General features: G+C 47.9%; 9 protein-coding genes across 9 annotated transcripts; 5 read left to right on the top strand and 4 right to left on the bottom strand.

Moving 5' to 3' along the window:
* Positions 1 to 656: 656 nt before the first annotated feature.
* Positions 657 to 2,323, bottom strand: EDB91DRAFT_1156237 (peptidase C13 family-domain-containing protein). The gene is made up of 7 exons (XM_041319620.1): positions 2,099 to 2,323; positions 2,025 to 2,047; positions 1,761 to 1,966; positions 1,540 to 1,714; positions 1,371 to 1,488; positions 1,211 to 1,321; positions 657 to 1,157 (listed from the first exon to the last, which is right to left on the bottom strand). Exons 1-7 carry the CDS (start codon positions 2,294 to 2,296, stop codon positions 795 to 797), a joined length of 1,194 nt encoding a protein of 397 aa, XP_041173215.1. The 5' UTR covers positions 2,297 to 2,323; the 3' UTR covers positions 657 to 794.
* A 76-nt stretch (positions 2,324 to 2,399) lies between these two features.
* Positions 2,400 to 3,830, top strand: EDB91DRAFT_1156232 (HCNGP-like protein-domain-containing protein). Its single transcript, XM_041319619.1, has 6 exons — positions 2,400 to 2,417; positions 2,472 to 2,557; positions 2,629 to 2,668; positions 2,723 to 3,024; positions 3,073 to 3,283; positions 3,436 to 3,830. Exons 1-6 carry the CDS (start codon positions 2,411 to 2,413, stop codon positions 3,597 to 3,599), a joined length of 810 nt encoding a protein of 269 aa, XP_041173214.1. The 5' UTR covers positions 2,400 to 2,410; the 3' UTR covers positions 3,600 to 3,830.
* A 524-nt stretch (positions 3,831 to 4,354) lies between these two features.
* On the top strand, positions 4,355 to 5,456 carry EDB91DRAFT_743162 (uncharacterized protein). Its single transcript, XM_041328258.1, has 2 exons — positions 4,355 to 4,731; positions 4,778 to 5,456. The coding sequence occupies exons 1-2, from the start codon at positions 4,597 to 4,599 to the stop codon at positions 5,336 to 5,338; spliced, it is 696 nt and encodes a 231-aa protein (XP_041173213.1). The 5' UTR covers positions 4,355 to 4,596; the 3' UTR covers positions 5,339 to 5,456.
* A 762-nt stretch (positions 5,457 to 6,218) lies between these two features.
* On the top strand, positions 6,219 to 9,383 carry EDB91DRAFT_1239030 (multidrug resistance protein 4; the record flags this gene model as incomplete). Its single annotated transcript, XM_041321800.1, has 12 exons — positions 6,219 to 6,231; positions 7,436 to 7,509; positions 7,566 to 7,754; positions 7,807 to 7,900; positions 8,108 to 8,414; positions 8,445 to 8,488; positions 8,540 to 8,572; positions 8,630 to 8,778; positions 8,800 to 8,888; positions 8,945 to 9,034; positions 9,095 to 9,161; positions 9,213 to 9,383. The coding sequence occupies 12 exons, from the start codon at positions 6,219 to 6,221 to the stop codon at positions 9,381 to 9,383; spliced, it is 1,320 nt and encodes a 439-aa protein (XP_041173212.1).
* Positions 9,384 to 9,730: 347 nt separating this feature from the next.
* Positions 9,731 to 9,931, top strand: EDB91DRAFT_1039091 (uncharacterized protein; the record flags this gene model as incomplete). Its single annotated transcript, XM_041312856.1, has 1 exon — positions 9,731 to 9,931. A coding segment is annotated over one exon (201 nt), but the record flags the coding sequence as incomplete, so codon positions are not given.
* Positions 9,932 to 10,015: 84 nt separating this feature from the next.
* Positions 10,016 to 11,921, bottom strand: EDB91DRAFT_1307252 (acid protease). The gene is made up of 7 exons (XM_041325055.1): positions 11,674 to 11,921; positions 11,426 to 11,604; positions 11,329 to 11,358; positions 11,106 to 11,272; positions 10,592 to 11,054; positions 10,395 to 10,541; positions 10,016 to 10,341 (listed from the first exon to the last, which is right to left on the bottom strand). Exons 1-7 carry the CDS (start codon positions 11,853 to 11,855, stop codon positions 10,250 to 10,252), a joined length of 1,260 nt encoding a protein of 419 aa, XP_041173210.1. The 5' UTR covers positions 11,856 to 11,921; the 3' UTR covers positions 10,016 to 10,249.
* An 892-nt stretch (positions 11,922 to 12,813) lies between these two features.
* Positions 12,814 to 14,426, bottom strand: EDB91DRAFT_1307246 (aspartic peptidase domain-containing protein; the record flags this gene model as incomplete). Its single annotated transcript, XM_041325054.1, has 7 exons — positions 12,814 to 12,951; positions 13,007 to 13,153; positions 13,218 to 13,683; positions 13,733 to 13,899; positions 13,954 to 13,983; positions 14,033 to 14,211; positions 14,263 to 14,426. The coding sequence occupies 7 exons, from the start codon at positions 14,424 to 14,426 to the stop codon at positions 12,860 to 12,862; spliced, it is 1,245 nt and encodes a 414-aa protein (XP_041173209.1). The 3' UTR covers positions 12,814 to 12,859.
* Positions 14,427 to 14,665: 239 nt separating this feature from the next.
* EDB91DRAFT_1156214 (WD40-repeat-containing domain protein) lies at positions 14,666 to 16,870 on the bottom strand. The gene is made up of 8 exons (XM_041319618.1): positions 16,720 to 16,870; positions 16,299 to 16,619; positions 16,138 to 16,239; positions 15,981 to 16,086; positions 15,402 to 15,926; positions 15,205 to 15,343; positions 15,079 to 15,150; positions 14,666 to 15,025 (listed from the first exon to the last, which is right to left on the bottom strand). The coding sequence occupies exons 2-8, from the start codon at positions 16,430 to 16,432 to the stop codon at positions 15,006 to 15,008; spliced, it is 1,098 nt and encodes a 365-aa protein (XP_041173208.1). The 5' UTR covers positions 16,433 to 16,619; positions 16,720 to 16,870; the 3' UTR covers positions 14,666 to 15,005.
* Positions 16,871 to 18,729: 1,859 nt separating this feature from the next.
* EDB91DRAFT_1156205 (WD40-repeat-containing domain protein) lies at positions 18,730 to 21,827 on the top strand. Its single transcript, XM_041319617.1, has 10 exons — positions 18,730 to 18,767; positions 18,961 to 19,120; positions 19,189 to 19,638; positions 19,726 to 20,080; positions 20,166 to 20,267; positions 20,321 to 20,432; positions 20,486 to 20,986; positions 21,056 to 21,188; positions 21,245 to 21,316; positions 21,372 to 21,827. The coding sequence occupies exons 1-10, from the start codon at positions 18,747 to 18,749 to the stop codon at positions 21,389 to 21,391; spliced, it is 1,926 nt and encodes a 641-aa protein (XP_041173207.1). The 5' UTR covers positions 18,730 to 18,746; the 3' UTR covers positions 21,392 to 21,827.
* Positions 21,828 to 24,317: the final 2,490 nt, after the last annotated feature.

Here is a 24,317-nt window from a genome sequence, read left to right as displayed (position 1 = left end):
CTGCCCTTGTAACGAGGACGTTCATTCCCCTGATCCAGCGGGGCGACAAAAAAGTAAATGCAAATATGTCAACTGCATAGGCACAGACTGGGGAAGGCGACATACATCATATTCACATCTGTGTAGACTTATAAGCTTGCAAAAGAGCGCCCGGATCCAACACCATTCCTTGTCGATCCTGGCTGGGTCAAGACAGGTGAGTGCTGAAGATTATATCTTGTCTTGAAGAGTCATCTCTTGGGGCTGTAGATATGGGAGTATTGTATCGTTGGAGCCGCATGAAAGCGTGACCGGCATCATCCAAGTTGTGAAAATGTCACAGCCAAGGATGCAGGGCGATTCATAGACTATAAGTTCTCTGGTGATGGTAATATGGCTCGTGTATGTCTCACATTGTAAGTCGGACGAGTTTGGACTTGTGCTTTATGACGTGAAGTTGACAAGGACGGTAGTCGAAGCCGTCCTACTCAAAAATCCAGGCCTTGAGCGGCAGTCGGAATTTCTGACATGAATGGGTGAGGACACAGAAGTGCAGCAAGTAAGCAATCATATTTGGGGCATTCGCGCACCTAGAGATGGGCGTTCAGGGCACTAAGAGCCCCTTAGACTAGACCGTATTGTCCTCCATAGAATATAGCTCTCAATAGGACATGAACTTTTTGAAAAAACAATTATATATTGTAATTCTTCACGACACAGTCAAACATGCGAGGGAACCGGAGGCGGCAGTGATGTGGAGCAGCGGCGCCCTCAAAGCCCCTGACTCAGGATAAGTTGGGGCAGTCAGTATAGCATTACCGCACAAAGGAAACCCAAGATACAAGACATCCTACGACTAAGACGGAGGTCCATTTTCTGACTTCTTTCCACCGGTTATCCCATGCATGCGTCTCGCTTGTCAGTCTCGGGAGGGAAGTGACAGTCGTCGACAGTACCACCGGCACCGACGGTGCTTCTGGCTCCCGAGAGGTAGGGGGAGGCGTAGGATATTTCTCATGATGGTTACTTGAGCCTACGACTTCCTGCAATGGGAAGACTTCCGCTTGTGCGACCCCTCCGAAGAAATCGGTAATAAGCGTCTTGTCCAAGGGACGGAGGAAAAGATCAGAGCGGATGCCTGGATGAGAATGAATTTTCACCGGGTCATATGAATTGAACTGTTACAAGGAAGAATGAGCATTCGCATCGAACCAGTATTAAAGTGTGATACCAAATCTTGCATAGATGTGTGACTCGTCTTGTTTATTCCTTCCATGAATTTGAGAACGTAGTGTGTATAGCTGTCAATGACAGAGACGCCAATGTCGTTGTCATTTTCATACTGGACAAAGATGAGCATCTCATAACACGACGAAGCGTAGAATACTCACGGAGTAGGAATTCTCTTCAATCTGAGAGGATCCAGTCGCAAGAATATTTGGAGAATAGAACTGAGAGTACATGGTATTTGCTTGGCAGGTATCAATCATGAATAAAATTTCGTTGTATCTGATACGTCATGAGCTTCGAATGTAACAATGAGACAAGATGAAATCTCGCCTTTTCTTCTGCCACATTTGTTCGAATGCGTCAGCAATATCAAACGCACTTATTTCCTCTTGGTCTTGGAATTTGAGAAACTCATTTCCTCCATGCCCAGTCATGTAGACGAAGATATTTGAGCGGTCGTCTGTCAGAAGTCTTTTCGACCGTGGCATAGAGGGATCCACCCGACCTACAACACTTTAGATAGCCTTTGATCAACACTGGGTCATTCATACCTGTCAATAGGCGTATGAAGTTCTCCACAGTTACTTCATATCCACGATAATCTACCTCGATGTTCTCGCCATACAAGTCTAAGTGCCGGCCAGCTTCTGCATAGACACTGCCAGCGAATTTGTTCCTGACATTGCATGCTACGTCATCCGCCAACATGAGAATGATATTGGAATCTGGAATACCAAGACGCTTGACGGTGCGATACCTGACAGGCGCATGAGGTGGTGAGCAACTAACTCACGGTCGGTGATGAGGTGCGTTACATTCCAAGGGCATTCGCCATGTGCTATAGCACAGTCTCAGTAAAGGCAGTCTATGTTGGTGAGATCGTGCTCACCCTGTAGTTGAACCAGTACCGAGATGCGCATACAAGGACTGCCCAATTGTTGGTGTGTCCTGAGCCTGAATCATGTCTGCCGAAGAAATCAGCTGCGCGCTCGACAGCAGGCGCAATATATCCCGTTGTTCCAACCGCCCATGTCGTGAAACATACTAGTAGCAACAGGCAGGCCTGGGGGAGCAGCTGGAAACGCATGGAGAACGCAACTGACCGTAGTGAAGAACGGCACTAAGTAACGGCAACTCGGCCGAGGAATATGTTGGCGCGGAGTTCTAAAACATTACAATTTACCCTTTGTCCTTCACTCTCATGAACGGTGAGCACAATTCTCCTGAAGACGACCTCGTCATGTTCATATATTCTTTTGTAGGCCTTGACGCTTATGGAGACGACTCGCAAAGCGACTCGGAGGACAAGGTTTCATCCTCGAAAACTGTGGGAATATATCTAAACAATGTAAGAGATTCTTCGTCATAGCCTTGTGCAATCGTTTCCCTCTTTGTTGGCTGTCATTCTTTATGAGATAGGATAAGGCGCTGAAGAGTGTATCAAACTCATCCTCAGATGGTACGTACTGAATACGTGTTGCATATATGTGCGGTGTTGAGCACAGGAATCCAGCCAACTCAGCCCGCCTGCTACCCAAGTCTCAAGTAATCATTCGTCGGCCTTTGCAGCAGAGAGGTCACCCTCGCGCCCATGTATCAGATGACATCATAGGCAGTACAGAAAGCCTTCAGACTTTCAGTCCAGCATCCGCGCCTGATGCGTTTCCGAACATGGAACAGGTCGAATCTGGATCTCCGGAGGCAACTGATGAAATATCTCATCTCCGACAAATCTTGAGACCACCACCAATTCCAGGTATCATCGACTGGGGTATTCCGCCAGCATCTTCATCCCCCTATGACCCGGCAATTCAGGTGCGACTTTACTCTCACTCACGAGGACCTTGCTGATTTTTTTTTCAGACCAAACTAGCACAGTTTCACGCTTTAAAACAAGATTCTGATCATCCCAAGCATTTCAACGACTCTCTCATGTCCAACCGATCCTTCCGCAATCCCCATCTATATGCTAAGCTGGTTGAATTTGTGGATGTCGATGAGCGCACGACCAATTTTCCAAAGGATATATGGGATCCAGATGACATGCAGCCTGAATGGTTTGCGGACAGTATCGGTACGTAAAGTTACTCACTCTTATAACAGTCATTCATGCCCTTGCCTTTGGCACCTCTTCGCACATGGCCATTTGTTCTACAAATTGTTACAATGGTCATTTTCTCGTGGTTCTCGGCGATGTATGTGGGCGCGTGTATCTCTGCCTCAAAGCCGCACTGCAAAAAGCTCGCTCAGAGCAAGCTGCTTCCTCCCAGTCGAAGCGAACGCAGATAAATTTTACGACTTCTGCAAGGGCGCCACCCCATCTTCCCACTCATGACAAGGTGGCTTCACGGCACAGTAGCAGATTTCATCCTTACTCTCGTCTGCGCTGAGCTCGATATCCTCGTGAATCTGTATATTACCACATATCTCTATGTCACTCTCGCCCTTTAGCAAGGTTCCTGAGTTGCATCATTAGTCCCTCGCCAAACGGTTCATCTTTACATGTGTGACTATGATGATCAACACTAAACGCACTGCAACTTCCCTGGCAAAACTTACTTCGCTGTTAATCATTCTGGGTTCAGCGACAATATCGTTGTTTAATGTCAACTCAATCAAGCTTTCTAAACGTAACGGCGATTGTCACGAGTCTCACTTGATCATTTCAAACGATTGCATGTTCTCCTATGCTCTCGCGACATAAAGACACCAATGTTGCTTCAATCAAGGGTTCGGGCCTTCTGAAAGGACTGTTCGGGACTGTCGACGACATCACTTGATATCGTGCGTCTTTCTGCCTCAATGTAAACTGTGCCGGCATCTCAAATTCTCAATCAACGAGAACCTTCACCAGACATGATACATGGTAATTTGGCACCCGACGTTTTGATCAACACGTAATACCGTTCTGTGCTTTTCATGCCTGAGCTGTAATTAGCTAGACTCGTGACCAGTCGTGTTAAACCTATGAGGCAAGCCGTCGAATCTCGAATCTCGATAGACGGGCTGGTAAAACTGGCTTTGAATTTGGAGGTCGAGCGGATTCGCAGGATAACGTGACCTTTAGCGAATGAAAAAACCAGGTTTTTTCAAGCTGTACTATTGGTTACCACTCACTCGTGCAGTCCCACATTTCGTGCATCCTCCAAAATCACACTTTTCCTACTACAAATCTTCAAACTACTATGTCCATTTGAAATAATAATACACAAGAACATCTTACGAGCTTAGACGGATGCATTCGGACAAGAAACAAGAGAGATAAATGTTTGCTTGTGACAAAGGCTTTTGTCACTTCCATTGTCACCTGCCGTCCGATGCCGTAGCGGAGTTTCAACTCAGACGCGTTGGTGGCAACGCGTCTGGACGCGTCTACTTGCCGCACGGATGGCGCGCACTCGAGTCGGTGGGAAGCGGAAAGGTCCCCGAGATCCCACCAAAGAGGCTCGCATTCAAGCCGCCATCCAGGATACCTTGACTGGTGTTCATGGCAGTTTTCGCAGTGCTGCCATAGCTCACAATGTAAGCACTCCCTCAATAATTTTATCGCAACTCAATTTTCCTTCAGGTACCCCCACAGACTGTGCGAGATCGTGCGGCAGGCAAACACCGTACTCGACGCTCATTCCTCAATGAATCCCAAGAAAAAGTACTGGTGGACTGGTGCCACCATAACTCGGATTCAGCAACCCCTCTACATCCTCGAAAACTCCGTGCTCAAATACTGGCGATAATCCTCGATTTTCGGCGCTATATGGTTCAAAACGACGCACTGGCAGGCCTGTTGCCGTTGTCGTTGCCGTTGCCAACCCAACTTCGAATGAAAACTCAACACCTTCAGCAAGTACTCCTCTCCCCACGGCAGCCAACAATATGTTCCACCCGCAGCCACCATTTTTTCCGCAAATGCAAGGATCTCTCCCCATTCCTTATCCGAACCACCTACATCATGTTGGCCCCGCTGTACTCTCAACAACCGCTCCTGTCATATCTACATCATCACAGCCATTGCTGTCTGGGCATCCTAATAGTCTCCCTTTTCATTACTCCGGCAACTCGCAATACATATTCAATTAGATTACTACATACTAGCCACTGGTACACTCGTATATATCTTCCTAATATCTAATCCACAGCGTGTTGAGCGGACTGCGAAATCGGACAGTGTGACTATTCCGTGACTTTCCGTGACATTTGCGTGACTGCACGAAATGTGGGACTGCACGAGTGAGTGGTAACCAATAGTAGCATAGAATACAAAATAAACAATATAATTTTCACTATTGACGCGATCTACACTCGCAAAATCAATGGACCAATCTTCCATCCTTTCGTGATCCTTCCCTCGATGCGTTGGAAGTCGAGGATACTAATACGGCCATATCGGAGGATTTTGATCGTAGTTTTGATGTGCTCCGTTGACGAGAGGCGTGAGAAGGTGTGATCATAGGATCCGTAAAAGAGGCGCTTGACGGAGCATCACCTGTGATATCCAGAAACCCGGAGTCCACAGAGTGGTTAAAGTTACTGATTAGAATTGAAGAGGATATCATATATAGCACAAAGAGCAAGTAGCATTTGTTACATGAGGCAATGGTGACGAACGCAGGCGCTGTTAAGCAGCTAGCGCAATGAGTTGAACATTGATAAGAAACTCTAAGTACGAGACTTAGCAGACTTTGCAAGGCCTTAGCAAAAGTTCACGTGGTCTTTGATGTCCCCGAAAAGGCTTACCCATCACGTTATCCTGCGAATCCGCTCGACCTCCAAATTCAAAGCCAGTTTGACCATCGACGGCTTGCCTCAGGTTTAACAGGACTGGTCACGAGTCTAGTAATTAGCGTATATGGCCTATGATATGCACATCATCGATCTTGGTGGGTACTTTTTCTCTTGGATTTTCAAAATTTGACCGTGCATCAGCATTCATAAATAATCATGACCACCAATCAAGGTCAAAAATTCTTTCTTCCACATCACAAGTATTGAGTAAAGGTGACCCGCTTAAGATGACGGAATGCCGCGGGATTGCAGCCTACATGCATCGTAGCCAAAGGCATTGGCTTCGAGCCTAGCTGGCTATTAAGCTAACAACCGATACTAAGGAGCACTCCTATTTGGCTCTACGAACCATTGCGAAACATACCCATCGCGGCCTGTTAATTTATTCATGCCATGGCATGAAACCCAAACATCGGAGCTTGCCAAATGCCTGACTTGACCATGATAATCAAGACCATTGGATAAACACAGGCCCGCCGCAGTGTTGTTGATTCCTGGACACACAGCAAAGTGGTCACTGAAGACTGAGTCGAGGCTCGCAGGACGTGGACTACCCGCTCCGATTTCAACACAGCTCTAGACACTGCTGGTGCGCTTTCTTTGCAAGATCTCTGAGTTGGGGTGCTCTAGGGAAGAGTGGATGGGTATGAATGATATTATAATATTGAATTTGCTGCAGATATGATTACCTCATATGTGCAAACATTATCCTCGTTATGACTTCTAGCGAGTGGAGCTCTAGAAGATGATGCATTCAGCAATCCTGCCCGCACCAAAAACTTATCATAGGCCCAGAGGGGATTGCCGATATGTGAAAGCCGTGAATCAGGTAATACCGATGTCCATATTGCAATTGCATACATCCAATCTCAAGCCCCTGCTGGCACCAACGTGACTCAAACAAGAACTGTACACGTGGTTGGCAGTGGGCCCTCAGGCCTCAATCGTTGGCTATCAGAATCTGGATCGATATCAGAGCCTCATCCTTTGTCATAACGGTCTCCATCTTCAGATGCTGAAATTCCGCTATAATTATTTCCCCCACAAGGTCCAGAGGATCTCTTGCCCACGATTGGCAATATCGATGTCCTTGGACGTGCGGGGTATCTGAATTTGTCGATTATTGATACGACGACTCGGACGGACTCGGAGCACAATGCTGCAGCATTGTACCAGGTTACACTTGAAATGTAATACCTGCTCAGTCACCAGGTATTTTTTTCCTGTTTAAGAGTCTGTCCGACACGCGGGGGTTGATCCAGGCAAGCTCATCCTAGTAGCTTCCTTGTTTTCTGCCTGGAACACTGATCAATGTCGGGCTCTCTTCCGGGAACAGTCTCTTTAGACCAAGATGATACGAATAATCTTCATCTTCCCCAGCTCAATGACGGCGAATGTGGGTCCACCATCTCAGATGACAAGGTTGATGATAAACCCGACGAAGAATATGATTGGGAACACGACCCAGTGAACCCAAAGAATTGGTCCCCAGCAACAAAATGGATAGTAGCCACACTCGTCAGTTCTTCTATTGCAAGATTAAATCATGAGGACTGATTTCGGTATTGTATCAGGTTTCACTGTACTGTTTTGTCGCACAGTTAGCCAGTTCTATCATGGCACCCAGTTTACACGACATAACCATGAAATACGGCATAATCATTCCAACAGTTGAAGCGCTGACTCTGAGTATCTTCTTTCTGTCGTCCGCCGTTGGACCTTTATTCGGAGCACCCCTGTCTGAAGTGTATGGTTGTGTGTGGGTGCGTAATACTCTTCCTTATGATCAGCGCCGTTCACCTGAATGAGTTCCAGGTGCTCCATTTAGCGAACCTCTTCCTCCTCGTGTTTAATCTCAGCTGCGCTTTGTCGCCCAATATGACATGCTTCATTGTTCTTCGGTTTCTCGGTACGTAGGGCACCGCTGGATCGCACTTTCGCTCACTATCTGCAAAGCTGGATTGGCAGGGGGTGTGCCGATAGCATGCGGCGGAGCTGTCACTGGCGACATCTTTCGGAACGTGACCGTGCCTCGGCTATGGCACTGTTCAGCCTTGGACCCATAATAGATGCGTTCCACTGCGTGGCATTGACTCAGGTTCAGACATCTTATAAGGTCCTTCTGTCGGGCCCATTATCGGAGGTTTCATCGCAGAGTCAGTCGGCATACAGTATGTTTTCTATCTCATTGCCGCGATCTGTGGTGTTGCTGCAGTACTTGGCATGCCTATCTTGAGGGAAACATATGCACCAGTTATCAGACTTCGTCGTGATAAAATGGTGCTGAATGCCGAAAAAGCGACCACAGTGTATCCTGTCCCTACCACGCACCGCATGCCAGACAAATGGGCCTACTTATGGATCAACCTCAAGCGACCGATCATACTTTTGACCCGGAGTTTTATATGCTTTATCCTAAGCTTGTAGTACTTGGCTCTGTAAGTTTACTCTAGAACCACGTGGCTCATTTATATCATCTGTTTAGGATATCCGGTCAGTAGCACCACTACATCAAGTTATAATCATGTCGACTGAAATCATGTGTGAGGTATATACTACCTGATGTTTGCTACTTTCCCCGGTGAGATCATATTCACTTAGTACTACTACGGGAGCGATCATTAATTGCAACACACAGGCCTCTTTTCAGATGTGTACCACTTCAGTGTTGGAATCAGAGGTCTGGCGTACCTTGGAATTGGCCTTGGATGCCTATTTGCCTCTGCGATCAGCGCCAAACTTTCAGACAGCATATACATATACAATACTACCTTCTCCTTTGACCATGTCAACAGCGCTTCTATATAGCTTGCTACACAAAATGAAGGAAATGGTAAACCAGAGATGCGGGTGCCTGCTCTGATATTCGGCTTGTTCTTCGTCCCAGTTGGACTATTGTGAGATTTGACGCTTTTAATTTTTTTCTGCTCACATTCTGATCTGTGTTATATAGTTGGTATGGCTGGTCTGCCCAAGCCGAGGTCCACTGGATAATGCCTATCATTGGTACTGCTATCCTTGGATTCGGAATCATGACAACATTGTGAGTGATCCAGGTCCCCTGTATTTCAGCACTGTTAATGGCCAAACTCTTCGACTTAAGCCTCCCTATTCATCTATACCTCATAGATTCATTTACTTATGCTGCAAGCGCTGTTGCAGCTGTTTCTGTGAGTCTTCCCTATGCTTAATCATGTTTACGTTCACTGAACATATCGCAGACGTTCCATTCATTGCTTGGTTTCACATTCCCTCTATTTGGAGAAGAAATATTTGCCGCACTTGGCTATGGTGGAGGCAATTCCTTGCTCACAGGTTTTGCCATCATCCTTGGTATACCCTTCCCCGTCTGGATATATTATGCTAGCGAACGCACGCGCGCAAAGAGTTAACTTCCTTGACCCGTTAGTTTTCCTTTTTGGGCCGTGCCCTATGTATACGTAGTGGTGGCAAACCTTTCCAGATGTGCCGGATCCAACCAACGTCATTCCGGATATCACTGTTACATACCAGCATTGATGGAAGTTTGTGATAGTATTTAATCAAGTACAGTTACCAAAGGGCACTGTGTTGTTCTTATATAGAACTAAGTACCTACCGAAACACTGTCATTCCAGAATGTTCCTCGAAGTCCAAATTTGAGTCCCCAGCCCGGGATTAACATATCCTTGTCAGGGGATGAATCACTTGCTGAGTCTCTTTCATTACCAAATCTATGTCGGCGATATTAAAAACTCCAAGCTGGAAATACACCCGGTCATTTGTGATGGACGGAAATTTCAAAGCCGAACACCTGCATCCCATCAAGCCATATGATGAAGTTTGGCTCTCCGATGGGTTGGGGTTTATGGTGGGAAAGGAAAGGTATCAAAAGCATCTTGAAGAGGCTGCTGACACTGTGGAAAAATCGAGCTGCAACAATCATTGGGCTGTCAATCATTATCATCGGTGCTGGTAGGATTGGAGCTCAGAGTGGGGGGTCAAGTCGATCTCATCTCGTAGGGCACGTCAGTCGGCCGGTATTCGCCACCATGAACATATTCCTTGCATTGTATTCCCTGTTACAGAAGCCAAGCGGCAGTCTGGTCGAGACCAGGAGACATATACGTACAGAGTCAATGTGAATCCCAGAGAAAAGTAAGGGGTATATAAAATACAAAGGTATCAAACTGGCAATCGAAAACAAGGATGTTCATGCATGAGTCCTTATAGTAAGAAATCCGCAACTGAACCCAGAGGACCAAGAAGCCGTTGAAGATCATGCCAGTTCAGCAAAGCCCACCTGAAGGTTTTCCTTGTCGAATACTGCGTAAACATTCTGCAGGAAAACACCCCCAACAACCCAAAAATCTAAACGGATGGTTTGGAAAGGGGGACCACTGCGCAGGATATGAAGTACTCACCAACACTGGACATCCCAGCAATGCCTGCCGTACAGTCGCTTGAACCACTGCTCTCTGGACCAAGATTGAACGTCTCCTTCGAAACGGTGAAATCGCGCCCACCGAATGTGAGTGTTGGAGTGTATGACCCAATAGTCTCACACGGAACTAGGGAAAAAGTCAGTCGTAAGTCATCAACTCTAACGGGTGAGACAAACTGGTATAATATGTTGCTTCCCCCTCTGTGCTGTTGCTCGAGCCAGGAATATTCTTGTAGTATGCCTCTGCTGCAGCGTCACTCGCGATGATAAGTGTGGTCCCGGTGTCGATAATAGATGCAGCGTTACTGGCAACCGTAGAACCATCTCGCGAGATTGCCCCTAGATTCACTTGCCAGTACCCTTGCGTGGTGACGGGCGTGTAGGTTAAAGTGTTTTTGACATAGAGATCAGTGTTCGTCCCCCCGATATAGAGCTCGCTCTCCCCAGACGTAGAGGATAGTTTGACACTGAAAACATTTTCGACGAGCACGCCACTGTTACTTATAGTCTCAAAAATTGACGGTGCCTTAAGAACAGATATTTCCTCGAAAGCAAAACCGGCAAGACCATCAGGCTTGAAGTTTGTGTTCGAGAAATCGGAGGAGTATTGGAAGGCATCGAGGAAGGCTTGGTTGGGGGCCTGAACAGCGACGATCAGTCCGTGCAGCATAATAGAGAATTATTGTGCCACCTCATAACCGCCGATGAACACGTCATCGGTGTATTCATCTCCTATCACTTGACCTTGACCGTACGTGAGTGCGACTAAATTCTTTTGGTCCTTAGCCGTAGAAGACTTGTCAGCATAATACATCGCGTGACCTTGGCAAGTTAAAACACAGGAATCAGACGGAAGGACTAAAGAAAGAATAGCTCAGTTCAAGATAAGCCTCTTGCCAAGGGTATGTTCTTACAAAGGTCCGTGCTTCCAGTGTCGATAGAAACTACAGATGAAGTTTAATTAGTAAAAGATGCTCGTTCCGAGTTATGCTGACAGTAGGATCTTCTCACCGGTAAACTTTTGTTTGGGGGTGCCCACGTCGATTTCGCCATACCATAGGTCGGTTCCCTGGTTGGTGAGCAGAACAGCACTGCCGTCACGCTTGCTTATAGAAGACATCATCCTCCCACTCAAAGGATGAGCAGAACCAGTGTTAGCTTCGAATGCAGCAAATGTCTGCCGATATTTGCTGCGAGATGAAAATTGCAAATGATCAATATGGTAGTTCAGTGCTAACAAGACATCGTTTTGAACTTACTTTGAGACGCGAGTGAGCTGTGTCGTGAGGGCACTCAGATCAGCATGCCCAGCAATGCCAGTGCTCTTGCGGGTAAGAGGAAACCGAACGACACCTTCACCACGACCATTACTAGGCGCGGGTGATACAGCAGTAATAGAAACAAGGACCAACAGAGAGGCAAAGGGAGATGAGAACTTCATCTTGTGCTACGAGCAAAAACCCACGAACGGATGGGTGTAGACTTGGTCAAGTAAAAAGTGGCATTTTATAGTTGCGTGTACGTTGTTGATGATTATTCGGTTTGTCCCCAGAACCGCTTCTGCTCGGGTCGCTGGCGCAGCGAATGCGGTAGTACGTTAGTAACGAGCGTGGAGCTCCAATTGTAGATTCCCTGATTCCCTGAAAACCTGTTGCGAACGCCAATTGAGCAGTGAGATCTACATATCAGGGTCGTCCATGACATCAGTGTATTGGATCGGCATCGATGACTCGTTCTTGTGCGCATTTATCACCACTGCAGCGACCACACGGGATTCATAGACTGCCAGTGACCGTCATTACGGCGTATACTATATGGAAAAGCAACTCATATTCATTGAATATACCAATGCATATTTCCTTCCTGTCACGTAAATGACTTAACAGAGTTAAATCAGTGACCCACCCATGGCCTCGCGCGTTTGCTGGCTGCTGATCTGTTCAAAGATGAACTTGAGTAGTTATCACTGGTGATGGATACTCACTAGTAACCGATACGCATTAATTCCCATGAAAATCAATTTGTGGAAGCTGGTCACCCTCCAGAAGAAACCAAACTGGAACATTCGGCGGAACGTCGATCGATGATGGAGAGCGAGATTGAGGGTGGGTTAGCATCACGATTTGCAAGTTCGAATGCATGTCACATACACACTACTAGCACATTGGCACTGCCAGTGATGCATCAATTTATGCGTGAGGAACTATCGTTTAGCATATTATCAGAGCTATAGCGCTGAATTATGTAATATTACTCGGTACTCAGTACTCAATTGGTATACGACAAATATTGTCTCGACTATTAGGCTGGTACCGCGGTTGACACCAAAACCAGTGGCGTGGCTGCATACATAGTACTCGAACTCGTAATACAAGTGTCCATAGATCCATAACTTGAAATGCTCCTGTAGTACAACCCTCAGCAGAAGCACTCACGTCAAGAGCCCTATGCGAGCTCGGCAAATCCAACTCGCGATCCATCCATATCATAGATCGAGTACACGTTCTGCAAGAACACGTCACCCACGACCCAGAAATCTAATATAAGGCTGGATCAGAGCACCACACGTCATCCATATCCTCAGATTCTTACCAACTTCGTTAGAGCCCGCGACACCAGCTAGACAGTCGCTGGATCCCTGTTCAACAGGTCCGAGATTGAACGTTTCCCCGGACACGGTAAACGGATGTCCTCCGAAGGTGAGGGTCGGCGCATAGTTGTCGATCGTATCGCACGGAACTGGTTTTGTTCGCATCAGCCTGCAGGATAATACAGAGAGTACAAGTCTTTGGGAGGTACTGACTTGAATAAAGCACCTCGGATTCATCATCATATGACTCAACACCAGGAATGCCATCAAAATAGGATGCAGCACTATCCATATCCGTCACGATCAAAGTTGTTCCGGTGTCAATAATAGACGTTGCCCCCGACGTCCCCACCGAAACGCCAGCTCGAGAAACCTGATCGAGCGTTACTTGCCAGTAGCCCTCCTTAGTTATAGGTATATATGTTAGAGTGTTTTGCTGATACAGCGTGGTGTTGATCCCTCCAACAAACAGTTCGCTAGCATTGGAGGTAGCGGAGAGTTTGACGCCGAACACAGCTTCTCGCAACCCTCCGCGTTGCAAGAGGGTCTGAAAGAGCGGAGATGCTCCGTATTCGGATATAGACTCGAATGCAAAGCCGACTAGCCCGTCAGGCACGAAATTCTCACTTGAGAAGTCGGAAGAATAGTTAGATGCAGCCCCGATGGTCTGTCCTTCAGCCTGATCATGGTTAGCAGACACACCTATGATCTGAACACAAAAGAACTACCTTATATCCTCCAATTACGACGTTGTCAGTGTACTCTTCTCCCGCAACTTCGCCTTGGCCATAAGTAAGTACGAATGACTTCTTAAGGTCGATAGCTGTTGAGGAGTTGGATGGATCATATTTAGTGTGGCCGTCGCAAGTTGTAACACAGGCGGTAGAAGGAAGGACTGATGGAGTGGGGAAAAATTAGCATAAGTTCAAAATTGGAGAAGATAACTTACACAGATCCGCGCTGCCCGTGTCAATGGACACTGAATGTCATTTTAGCATCACCTCAAAGGAAAGGTAATACGTCTATACCTGTGAAAGTCACCGCCGGCGAACCGACATCGATCGAAGCATACCACAGCTCAATACCCTGAGCTATCAAAAAAACATCACCAGCATCTCGCTTCACCTTTTTCGAGCTGGATGGCTTGCTCAACGGGTGGGCATGTCCTTCATTGGCCTGATACGCCGCAAACCCCTGACGGTACTTCCTAAATCCATCGGTCAACATCGCGAACAAGTGAAGATGAGCGTCCACATACGCGGAGACTTGTGCAAGGTGTGCTCGGAGACTCTCCACGGTGATTTGATTATTCCTGCGCTCGAGTGGTAGGCGTAGAGCGTGAGTGTTCAGCTGTTGGGTCGGTGAGCTAGCGACTAGCGACACTAGCGCGAGGAGAGACGTGAAAGTATGTGCAAGCTTCATCGTAAAGAGAGTGGTGCAAAAGTGGGATGATTCTTTCGACGAGGACGTGCTGGGACACAAAAATCCATCCTACCTTTATACACGGGGTGAGGTGGGTGAGCAAAAGCGAAGTGGAGCATGCAATGATGACTTAAGCTAACGAGTAACGAGTAACGGCATTAACGAAGTGTGAGAGCAGCATGGCACAGTTCATTCAACAAATCAACTGGGAGCTTCATGACCGAGACCGAGTGAAAAATGAACACAAGCAGCTTGACGAAATAAGTATGAGCAACGGTTGAGTGACAACAAGTTAATTTAATAATCCCTGGCAACTCAAGGTCAGCGTGTGCAGAGCCATAGATCTGACAAAATACTTCACACTGGTGTATGAAGTCATCTGGTAATCCTCAACATAGAGATGGTATCAAAGAGCCTCCTGTATTTCATATCTTATACTCATAAACGCACCAACTCCGCAACAGTCCGTGTGTATCGCGCATATATTAAGACCCACTTCACCGCGCCGTGACCATGGCAGCTCCCATACAGTCGACCCGTCTGTGACATCGAAACATAGTTGTGCTTGCCGAAATAATCTCAGAGGATCGAGTAGCTCCCTGTTAGTGGGCTACGTCAGAGCTCCATCGAAGCCTATGGTAATTACACGTACACAGCCGCACTTCGCGGTCGCCACTTCCGGACGCTAACAGCCGTCCATCCTTGCTAAGATCCACAGTTGTCACTGAGAAAGGAACGTTGAAAGAATATGCAGAAGGAAAGGAGATCGACTGCGTACCTGTGTTTTTATGACCTTGAATCACGAACTCAACCATTCCCGTCTTCAAGTCCCACATCCGCACCGTCCCATCTCGAGACGAGGACACGATGCGATGTTCTCTTCCAACCTGAAGTACAGATATGGCAAGGACGCAGTCCTGGCGAAAAGTCGTTAGTGGCGATGCACGGATTGATGCCGTGCCAGACACCACGTACTTTGTGCCCTTTCAGAGTTTTTCGGCACTCTCCGCGACCAACACCCACCTCACTTATGTCCCAGCGCTTCACCGTTCGATCCAAGCTTGCGCTCACCAATCCGCCCTCTACAAACTGCACACTATACACGGCATCTTCATGCCCACCCAGCATCTCCACCGGCTCTGCACTGTCGTCAGCAGTCCCGTCGACCTTCCAGATTCGAATCATCCCATCCAGTGACCCCCCGGCAACAAACTTGCCAGTTGAGTGGACGGCGATAGATGTCAGTGCGAGCTTGGATGAAAGCTTGACGTCCGAGCTGACTGAGCGAAGTACACGACAGGCAGCCTCCATCGTTTCATCGAGTATAATTGAGCTAGCATCGAGAGTCTCGGTGAATTGAGCGGCATCCCAAACGCGGATCGTGCAATCTCCGGACGCTGACAGTAATGTGTTGCTATCGGGTGTAAATGCTAGTGCATATACCTCGCCGCGGTGCCCTTTCAAAACGTGCACTAGCATGCGGTTCGTGATACTCCAGACCTGCATGGAATCATGGGTGCTCAGATAACCAACCTTTCAGTCTCCGGCACGAACCCTTATGAGTTTGTCTTCGGAACCAGCAACAAGGAAATTTCCGTCGGGACTGATGCAAACAGTTCGTGCATGATTTGGTTTTCCCGGGTCCCCGTCCAGTGCGAAGCTGCGCTACCATTTCGCTCGGTGTTGTTTATGAAACAGAAACAGCACTCACGTCAATTTCTCCCCGAGACTCAAATTGTACAGAACAACGGCACCTTCCGTGCCCACTGCAAGCAATGTCCCGTCCAAGGAAAATTTCACGCTGCAAACTACACTAAGTCGTGAAATGGTGTCAGACTGTAGTAAAACCATAAGTCTTCCCAACAAACGCACCCATCATGAACGTACCGCGCTGCAAGCTGCACGTTCATCTGGCGTGGTACGCGGGGATTGAATATGGCAAGCCAGTCGCCTCCTTCCTTGACAAAGTCCGCAGGTACTGTCGTTGAGTCTAATTCGTCCGCCATGCGACGTGTGAATAGTTTCTTAGCTTCGAGTGTCGTGAGTGTGGGAGATGGCCTTGAGAAAGACACAAGACGCTACAATTTCAAGGGATTGCTGATCGAAGAAATGGGGTGCAGAACTTTGCGTTCTCAGGCAGAGTTCAATGAAAGCGAGTGAGGGTTCAAGGTCATCCGCCGCGGACTGATAGTGCTGAGGGTTGTGAATTAACGTCAGACTATTCAATTGACAAATTGTAGAACCCTCGAATTTGTTCCCAGCTAGACTCTTGACTAGAAGACGCTTTACGAACCTCGAGGCCGAAGTACCACCCTGGCTTGTGACACACTCTGCGATTGGAGATGGAGGTCCTGAACCGACGAAAGCGCAGAGCGGCTGAATACCAGGTCCGACAACCGTAACCGACAACACCACTCAACACCGTAACTGGGGAACGCATCGTCCGTATTGACACCTATTGACACGTCTCTTCAGTCTATAGATAAATTACATAAATGAAGCTGAATAAAATATTAATATTCAGGACGCATTCTATGTAACGCGCTTGGCACAGTAGCCTTCATCTACATGAATCGAGCCAGCTCTGCTCATGAATTGGTGTTTGTCACTTACGAGGAAAGACAACAGGCAAGTTTTCCGTTGAGCATCCTAGTTATTCCCGGGAATCAGTAGGATTCAGAACACACTAGGCGAATCTTACTTACATCATTGCCGTAAGTCTCCCAACTCGACTCCCAGGTGTCGGCGCCGCGGTCAGAATTAGGTAGCGAGCAGGCAAATGTACACTAACCTTTAGATATTGGTGGATGGGTTTGGTGGGCTGCGTCAACCTGAATGTGTGTCAGCTGGTACTAGTAAGCCACGAGCAAAGGAAGACAAACATCAGATCTTCTGTGATACTTGTGTCACTCGGGCTGTTAACAAGCTGATGCGGCAGCTCTTCACTGAGCTTCACCTTCAGAATCAGATCAACAAAATAACTTACAGGCCCATGCATCCCTAGAATCCAAGCAGCTCGTGCCTCTACCAGATAAAACAGAGTGAAAATGAGTTACTGAACAAATGAACTACGCGCTGGGCGGCCAGGCCTCGTGTCGTTGTGACGGTGTGAGTGCAAGTACATCTGAGTCTGGGTTGAGGGTTCGTGCTATATGGGTTGAACTGGCTGCAACCGTGCACAGACCTGTCGTACTTAGACAAAACAAGTGCAGTTGGTCGTGGAATATGCGTGGATCATGCTTGAGATGAGAAGATACTACAGACATCCGAAATATTGTAGTATGTGTGCGGAATCTGTAGTGAATCTTCATATCATTTGCTCATCTTTATAATTAGCCACATCCAAAGTCTACGTTCCGTTTCGCGCAGTGTAGAGAATTGCTAGGGTAACTTCGAGTTTGCTCCGAGTCAGATCACAAATTCAATGGGCAGCAGCTTGAAACGATGATCATCATATAAGTACTGGACCTCGAGGATCAACACGGAACACTATTCAAAGGCCTCGCCCATTCGAGAACTCGCTTAGTCTAACTAGCACGGTAAAACCTTTGTGCAGGTTTCTGCGAGAAACTCATCTGGAACACATCTCCTTCTGGTGGGTGCCGGGCAGAGCCGCAAAGCATCAGATCTGCCTATGTCATGCACAATTATACCATATGAAATTGCTAGATGGCTCATTCGAATTCCCACAGGTAAAATTAGTGTTCTCGAAATCAGTGCTGATAGACCAAGTGCCGAAGACAAAGGATGCTATCTCACACCTGTATCATATATTGGGTTGATGCCCTTTGATGCCTTTCAGCACAAACGGTGGCCTGCGGTGGCCGAGAAAACTGCAATCGCGGTGCCAAGACAAACTTGTACGTGCGAAGTCGAACTTGTCAAATCTCGGATGAGGCTCCGGGCTCGAAGGCGTCCAGATTATAATTGGGAACCAATGCGGCTAGTTAAGTTAAGTTCGGAGTGAAGAGGTGGATGACAATGGAATTGGAATGATGAATACCTTTGTATGCTACATATCGCCTAGTTTGCTGAGTGGTCGGAGATTACGTTGCCTGATGCAGAGCAGTTCATCCTGCAAGCACGGACGTGTTCTGACCAAGTCCGACTCTGAGCATCACAAACACCTCAAAGGATCAGTGCCGCGGGGTTTAAAATTGATGAACGAGTTGTTTGCCGACCACGTGACTGTGCCTTTTCCGCTCAAATAGGACATACCGCCGGTAGTGTCAAGTGTGAGAAAAGAATCAGAGCACCAGGGTCCAACGCCAGTTATAAAGGCGATGATCAACACCCATTCCGTGATTCCCAACCTCCTTCATGTCCTCCACAATATACAACGTGAGTACTTCCGTCTTCTTTTTCTTCTTCCCTTACTGCAGGTCTTGCCACATATTGTGGACAACATCAATCCTAAGCTTTCTAAAAGGAATATGATGGTCTATCCATGCGCGCTAACCTGCCGACAAAATTCTCTATCTCTGTTGCTATGAGCTCTTTTTGAGCGCGCACCCGTGCTGACCTGTCTCAATAGCATAGGAGCTTGCAACCTACGGTTCCACCTGCCCAAGGGCCAAACCAGCACAGTCATGCCAGGCTTAACGAGGCCGTTGATACCATCCGTCAAGAATTTGATGTTATCTCCTCTGACCTCGGTATCCTTCGCAATCAACGAGACGAGTATGAATCCAAAGGTGCGCACCTTTGAATCCTCAACCACACTTCGGTTTTACGTATGAGTGCACAATTTTTGTCCATTTAGTCACTTCACAAATAAACGAGTTGAACATCATTCGCCAGTCACTGTATGAGCTGGAATCTCAACATGGCAAGATTCGACAGACATATGAAGAGGAGCTGAGTCGCCTCCGAGCAGAATTGCATGCACTTCGCCAGGGTGTGCCGGCAGGAGCTCCTCATCCACCCGTCGGACCCACTTCAGTTGGTCCCTCTGGTCCACCCGCACCTCCGCCTGCAGTTCCCGGTGTGCCTCCTGGCCCCGGCTCATACAACGAGCCTTACTACAGTCGAGATCGAGATCGCGAACGCGAGCGGGAAAAAGACCGCGAACGTGCTGATCGCGAACGCGAACGCGAAATACGTGATCGACAACGTGAGGAGCGCGACCGAGATCGCGAGCGTCCATCCGTGGATGGCGCTCGGGATTCAAAGCGTATCAAGACGGAGCGTATGAAGAGTGATAATCGTCCAGGTAAATCATCCACTTCAAGCTCCGCACGTTCGCCGCCTCCTCATGGATATTATATCACCCCTTTTTCCTCCCCTTTATCTGCGACAGATCATTATAGTCCTTCACTTCAACCTCCGAATGCGAAACTCCCCCCCGCACCTGGAGCACCTCCTGCTTTCCAAGGCCCAGGACTTCCACCACCACCAGTCGCCCATGGACCATATCCACCTGGCCCTGGAAATCCGCCACCTGCCGGTCCAGTAGAACCACCAGCAGCCAGCTCAAGCGCCCTTGTGCCTCTAAACAACACTCAAAGTGGTGGGGGGCAGTTTCCGGACGACCTCGACCCACACAATGTTCCGCCCGAACTGAAAAAGGAAGGCAGTGACTGGTTCGCGGTATTCAATGGCAAAGTTAAGCGCGTGTTGGATGTGTCGCTGGTGCACACGCTCATGCACGAGAGGTGCGTGGTATGATCGGCTTTGATCGAATATAGCCTCCTGATGACATCTTTCTGTCTATTTACATCTGCGCGTGCCTTCTATTAGTGTTGTTTGTTGCGTGCGGTTTTCTGCGGATGGCAAGTATCTCGCCACTGGCTGTAATCGCACAGCCCAGATATATGACACAAAAACGGGCGTAAAGACCTGGTAGGTGACGAGCTTAATTTCAGTAGTTTATCTCATTACCCTTGAACCTACAGTGTCCTTACAGATGAATCGGCTGGAAAGGCAGGTGACCTGTATATCAGAAGTGTTTGTTTTAGCCCCGACGGGAAGTATCTTGCAACAGGCGCTGAAGATAAGCAGATCAGAGTGCGCCAAACCTTGTTTTTCCACCTGGATCATGTACTGATTACGCCTTACAGATATGGGACATTGCCAAGAAACGCATTCGCAACGTTTTCGACGGACACCAGCAAGAGATTTACTCGCTTGACTTTTCCTTAGATGGCAGGCTTATCGTCTCGGGATCGGGCGATAAGACAGCCCGTATCTGGGACATGGTTGATGGGTCCTCTAAAGTGCTCACGATCAATGACGCCGACCCTGTCAACAACGATGCAGGCGTGACCTCCGTCGCTATCTCACCAAATGGCCAACTCGTCGCGGCTGGCAGTCTTGACACCGTTGTACGCATCTGGGACGTAGGAACGGGCTCGCTCATCGAACGCTTGCGGGGTCATAGGGACAGTGTCTACAGCGTTGCGTTCACGCCTGACGGAAAGGGACTCGTCAGTGGCAGCTTGGACAAGACGCTCAAATACTGGGACGTTAGTGGTCTTCTCGCGAAACGCAAGGAGGCGGTTGCAAATGGGAAGAAAGACGATAAGGGCAGCCAGTGCACGATGAATTTCTTGGGTCACACTGTAAGCAATAAGTCCCAGCGGGGACCTATTATTCACGTCATCGATCCAATTCATTTCATGTCCACACAGGATTACGTGCTCTCCGTTGCCGTGTCGCATGATGGGCAGTGGGTTGTGTCAGGGTCCAAGGACCGCGGTGTCCAGTTCTGGGACTCGCACACCGCGACAACGCAGTGCATGCTCCAAGGACACAAGAACTCTGGTATGAATGTTCTAATGATTCCGAACCGAAGACCCTTTTAATGAAATGTGCTGCAGTCATCTCTATTGATTTGAGCCCTGCAGGCAGCATCCTGGCTACGGGCAGTGGTGATTGGCAGGCGCGGATTTGTAGGTTCCTTCCCTTCCTTCCCTTCTATGGGCGCTGACTATCGTCACTTTGCAGGGAGCTACACCAACATCTAATTCATGCACTGATGCGGAGTTCACTTACATTCCCGCAGTACAGCGATACACATTCACGTTTATATGTAATCGGTTTTCTTGCTTTATCTGTGTACCGCATGGCCTCCGTGCCCCATCTTTGCTGTGTATTCGGTGCTCCCGATGTGGCTTCAGCGGGTTTCGGTGCTTCTGCTGTGAATGGCTTATAGGTATCCGCATCTTGTTATTTTGTGTAGTGTACTTGTTGCTAGCCCTGTAGGCTGTTGTCTAATACTACTGTTGGAACATGCTATGTAGGTTCTCTGGAGCGCGGATACTGGTGGAGGTACAACCGCTTTAACCCCTTTCACTTGTGCTAATCTATGTAAAAAAAAATTCTCCAGGCCTTCATGAACACGAACTGTTGTCGTTATGCTCATCTCATGCATGTTGAACGCCAAGCCAAGCGTGTCACCCTTGTTCTAATTTGGCTGATAAGGACTGCTGGAAACATGGGGCCATAAGCTCCTGTTACAGATGGGCCAAACTAGCACATCCAGCTCCAAAGCTGCTCATCGAATTATCATCAACTCGAAGTACCTGACTTTAAGTCCTCGATGTATGTAGAGGATGCCTGGAATCGTTGCGCCGCAAACACTCCGCAAACGTGGGTGGCGTTGACGCGTCGTTTTTACTTAAGTTAGCGTACCGTTACTGGAAAGTCCGCTTGATCTTCGCCTTAATAGGGACTACTGAGTAAGCTCATTGTATGCATATGGGGTAGAAGTGATCCGAGACCAACTGAATTGATGTCGGAAGTTCGGAACGCAGCTTCTGCCAGTGCAGCACCATGATCCCTACCGATCCTAGGGTGGTTGTGGCATTATTGGACCTTGAAGCTTGCTGACAGCTCCAAATAATCTTGTGATCGATCCTACTGGACTTTGCAAGAGCTGCGGATTTCAAGTTGGCCAGGAGCTCGAGGGACCACCATCAGCAAATCACTTTGCCTCTGTGGGCTCTGTACAGCTCTGTACAGAAGGGACCAAGCTGTGGCCAGCCATTTTTTGGTGGTGGGAAAAAAAGTGTTTTGCTGATGACTCCCGCTACTACGTTATGTTCATGTAAGGCCGGAGTCCTACTTCAATATCTTCATTCACAACTCTGTGTGCTACCAACCATATAACACTGGTAGACTAGCATTCGAATTCTACATAGGTGCCAAAAGCTATACATAGAGTCCTCACCAAGAATCCAACCGAATCTTGGCCCCAGGAGAGCCCAGGAGGGGCTGCCTTTGTCGACAAAGTGAGTGGCTCATGTGACCCGTTTGAGTGACTGCGTCAAGTCAGGGAGTCAGGGTTACCAAGTCCCATCCAGTCTTAAAACGTGGCTCGCCACTCATATATGATATATCTTCATCTGCGTACTCTCCTTCGCAAATGCGTGCGCCACGTTTAATCATTAATGGTGGCCTTGACACCTACCGTGACAGTCCTCCGGGCATAACTTGTATTGTCGCCCATTTCTTCTTGCCGTGGGGAGCTGTAAAACTTGACAAAGAAACTGAAACTGTATCTGATAGCAAGCAAAACTGTGCGTCCAGTTGGCAATGAATCCTCTCCTCCGGCGAGTATACTTATGTCCCATAGGAAGAATGGCCACATCACCCGTGCTTTACAGGTATGCTCGATGCACCAAATCTCATATCATCATTCCGTAAATCCAGGATACATGGTCTCCGGCCATGAGCCATACATTTTTCATGGGTTCTCATCCCGAGTGTAGCCGAGTGGTATCGCTGGTGATGTTTAACTTTGTACTCCTATTTTGGAGAGTCGCAGACAGAAAACTAGTACTTATATCAAATAGAAGACGCAATGGCGCAGACGATCCAACCTGCAGACCACCGACACCTGGTTACGAACCACCTGATCGCTGGTCGTAGCATGTTTCAACTAAGCACAATTAGTATGAATCCTTCTAATATCAATCTCCGACGTTTCTCAGGTATAAGGAAGACCTGACTGCGATATAGTACACCCAGTTAAAAGATCTGGGTCCGTCGGTGAAGCATTTGACTGCTAAGTAGGGTCATGTTCGCAACTTCTATTATAATTTATGGGCAGGTTTCCCCTCGTGGGATGGCGTATTTGAACAGGCAGCAACCGACAACGTGTTGTCATGACTCGTCATAATCAAGTCTTGAAAAAACAGCGATATACTTCTCTTCCATGAGTCACGATAAAGAGGTCACGATGCAAGACTTTAGCGCCTTGGTTGCGCATTGCAGGCGTCAAGAAGAAGTCGAAGTTCAAGCACTGGTTCTGTGGATATTATAGAATTACGCCGCATTCATTACATGAGGCGCGAAGTTCGGAAATGATGTTTATCGCGCTTGCGCTTAGTATTAAGTAGGGATGCACTTGGACCTGATGATGCAGGATGCGATCGCCCTCTAACTTAAAATGCATATCGATACGGTGTCACTGATGTATCAACAAGTAGTTAACTACATTCGTGACGTGTGGGCCGGGACCTATATTAATTGTGCACAGCGCCATTATATTATAGTATGTACTACGTGGTTTACCACTCGCTGCCGAGTGACGCGGCGAGGGCTATTGTGACATAGTGCTTGGTGACGTAAAGTTCTGTATAGCTATGATCTGCCTTACTTAATACGAAGGAACGATTGTCTTCCTTCGATTGGTCTGGCTACCGCGGGGAACTAGTAGTAGCTCGTGCAGTACTCCTTCAGGCTGGCCAGCAACTCGGTCTCAGATCTCACTAAGGGTCTAATGATCGTAACTAATGGGCCCGTGGTACCTGACATACTAAGATTTAGAACATGGTGAGGTTTCTGACTGTGTCGCTAGACCTAGTAGGCATATGATTGCACAGTCGTCTGCCTACCTCGTGTCACGCCGCGGTGATGCACGCTCATAATTTCAAAGTTTAGATCTAG

This window comes from Suillus paluster (assembly GCF_016628075.1).
Source record: "Suillus paluster strain FC165 chromosome Unknown EDB91scaffold_68, whole genome shotgun sequence".
Classification (NCBI taxonomy): Eukaryota; Fungi; Basidiomycota; class Agaricomycetes; order Boletales; family Suillaceae; genus Suillus; species Suillus paluster.
Note: the sequence above shows the minus strand (reverse complement) of the source record. Positions and strands in the feature narration are given on the sequence as shown.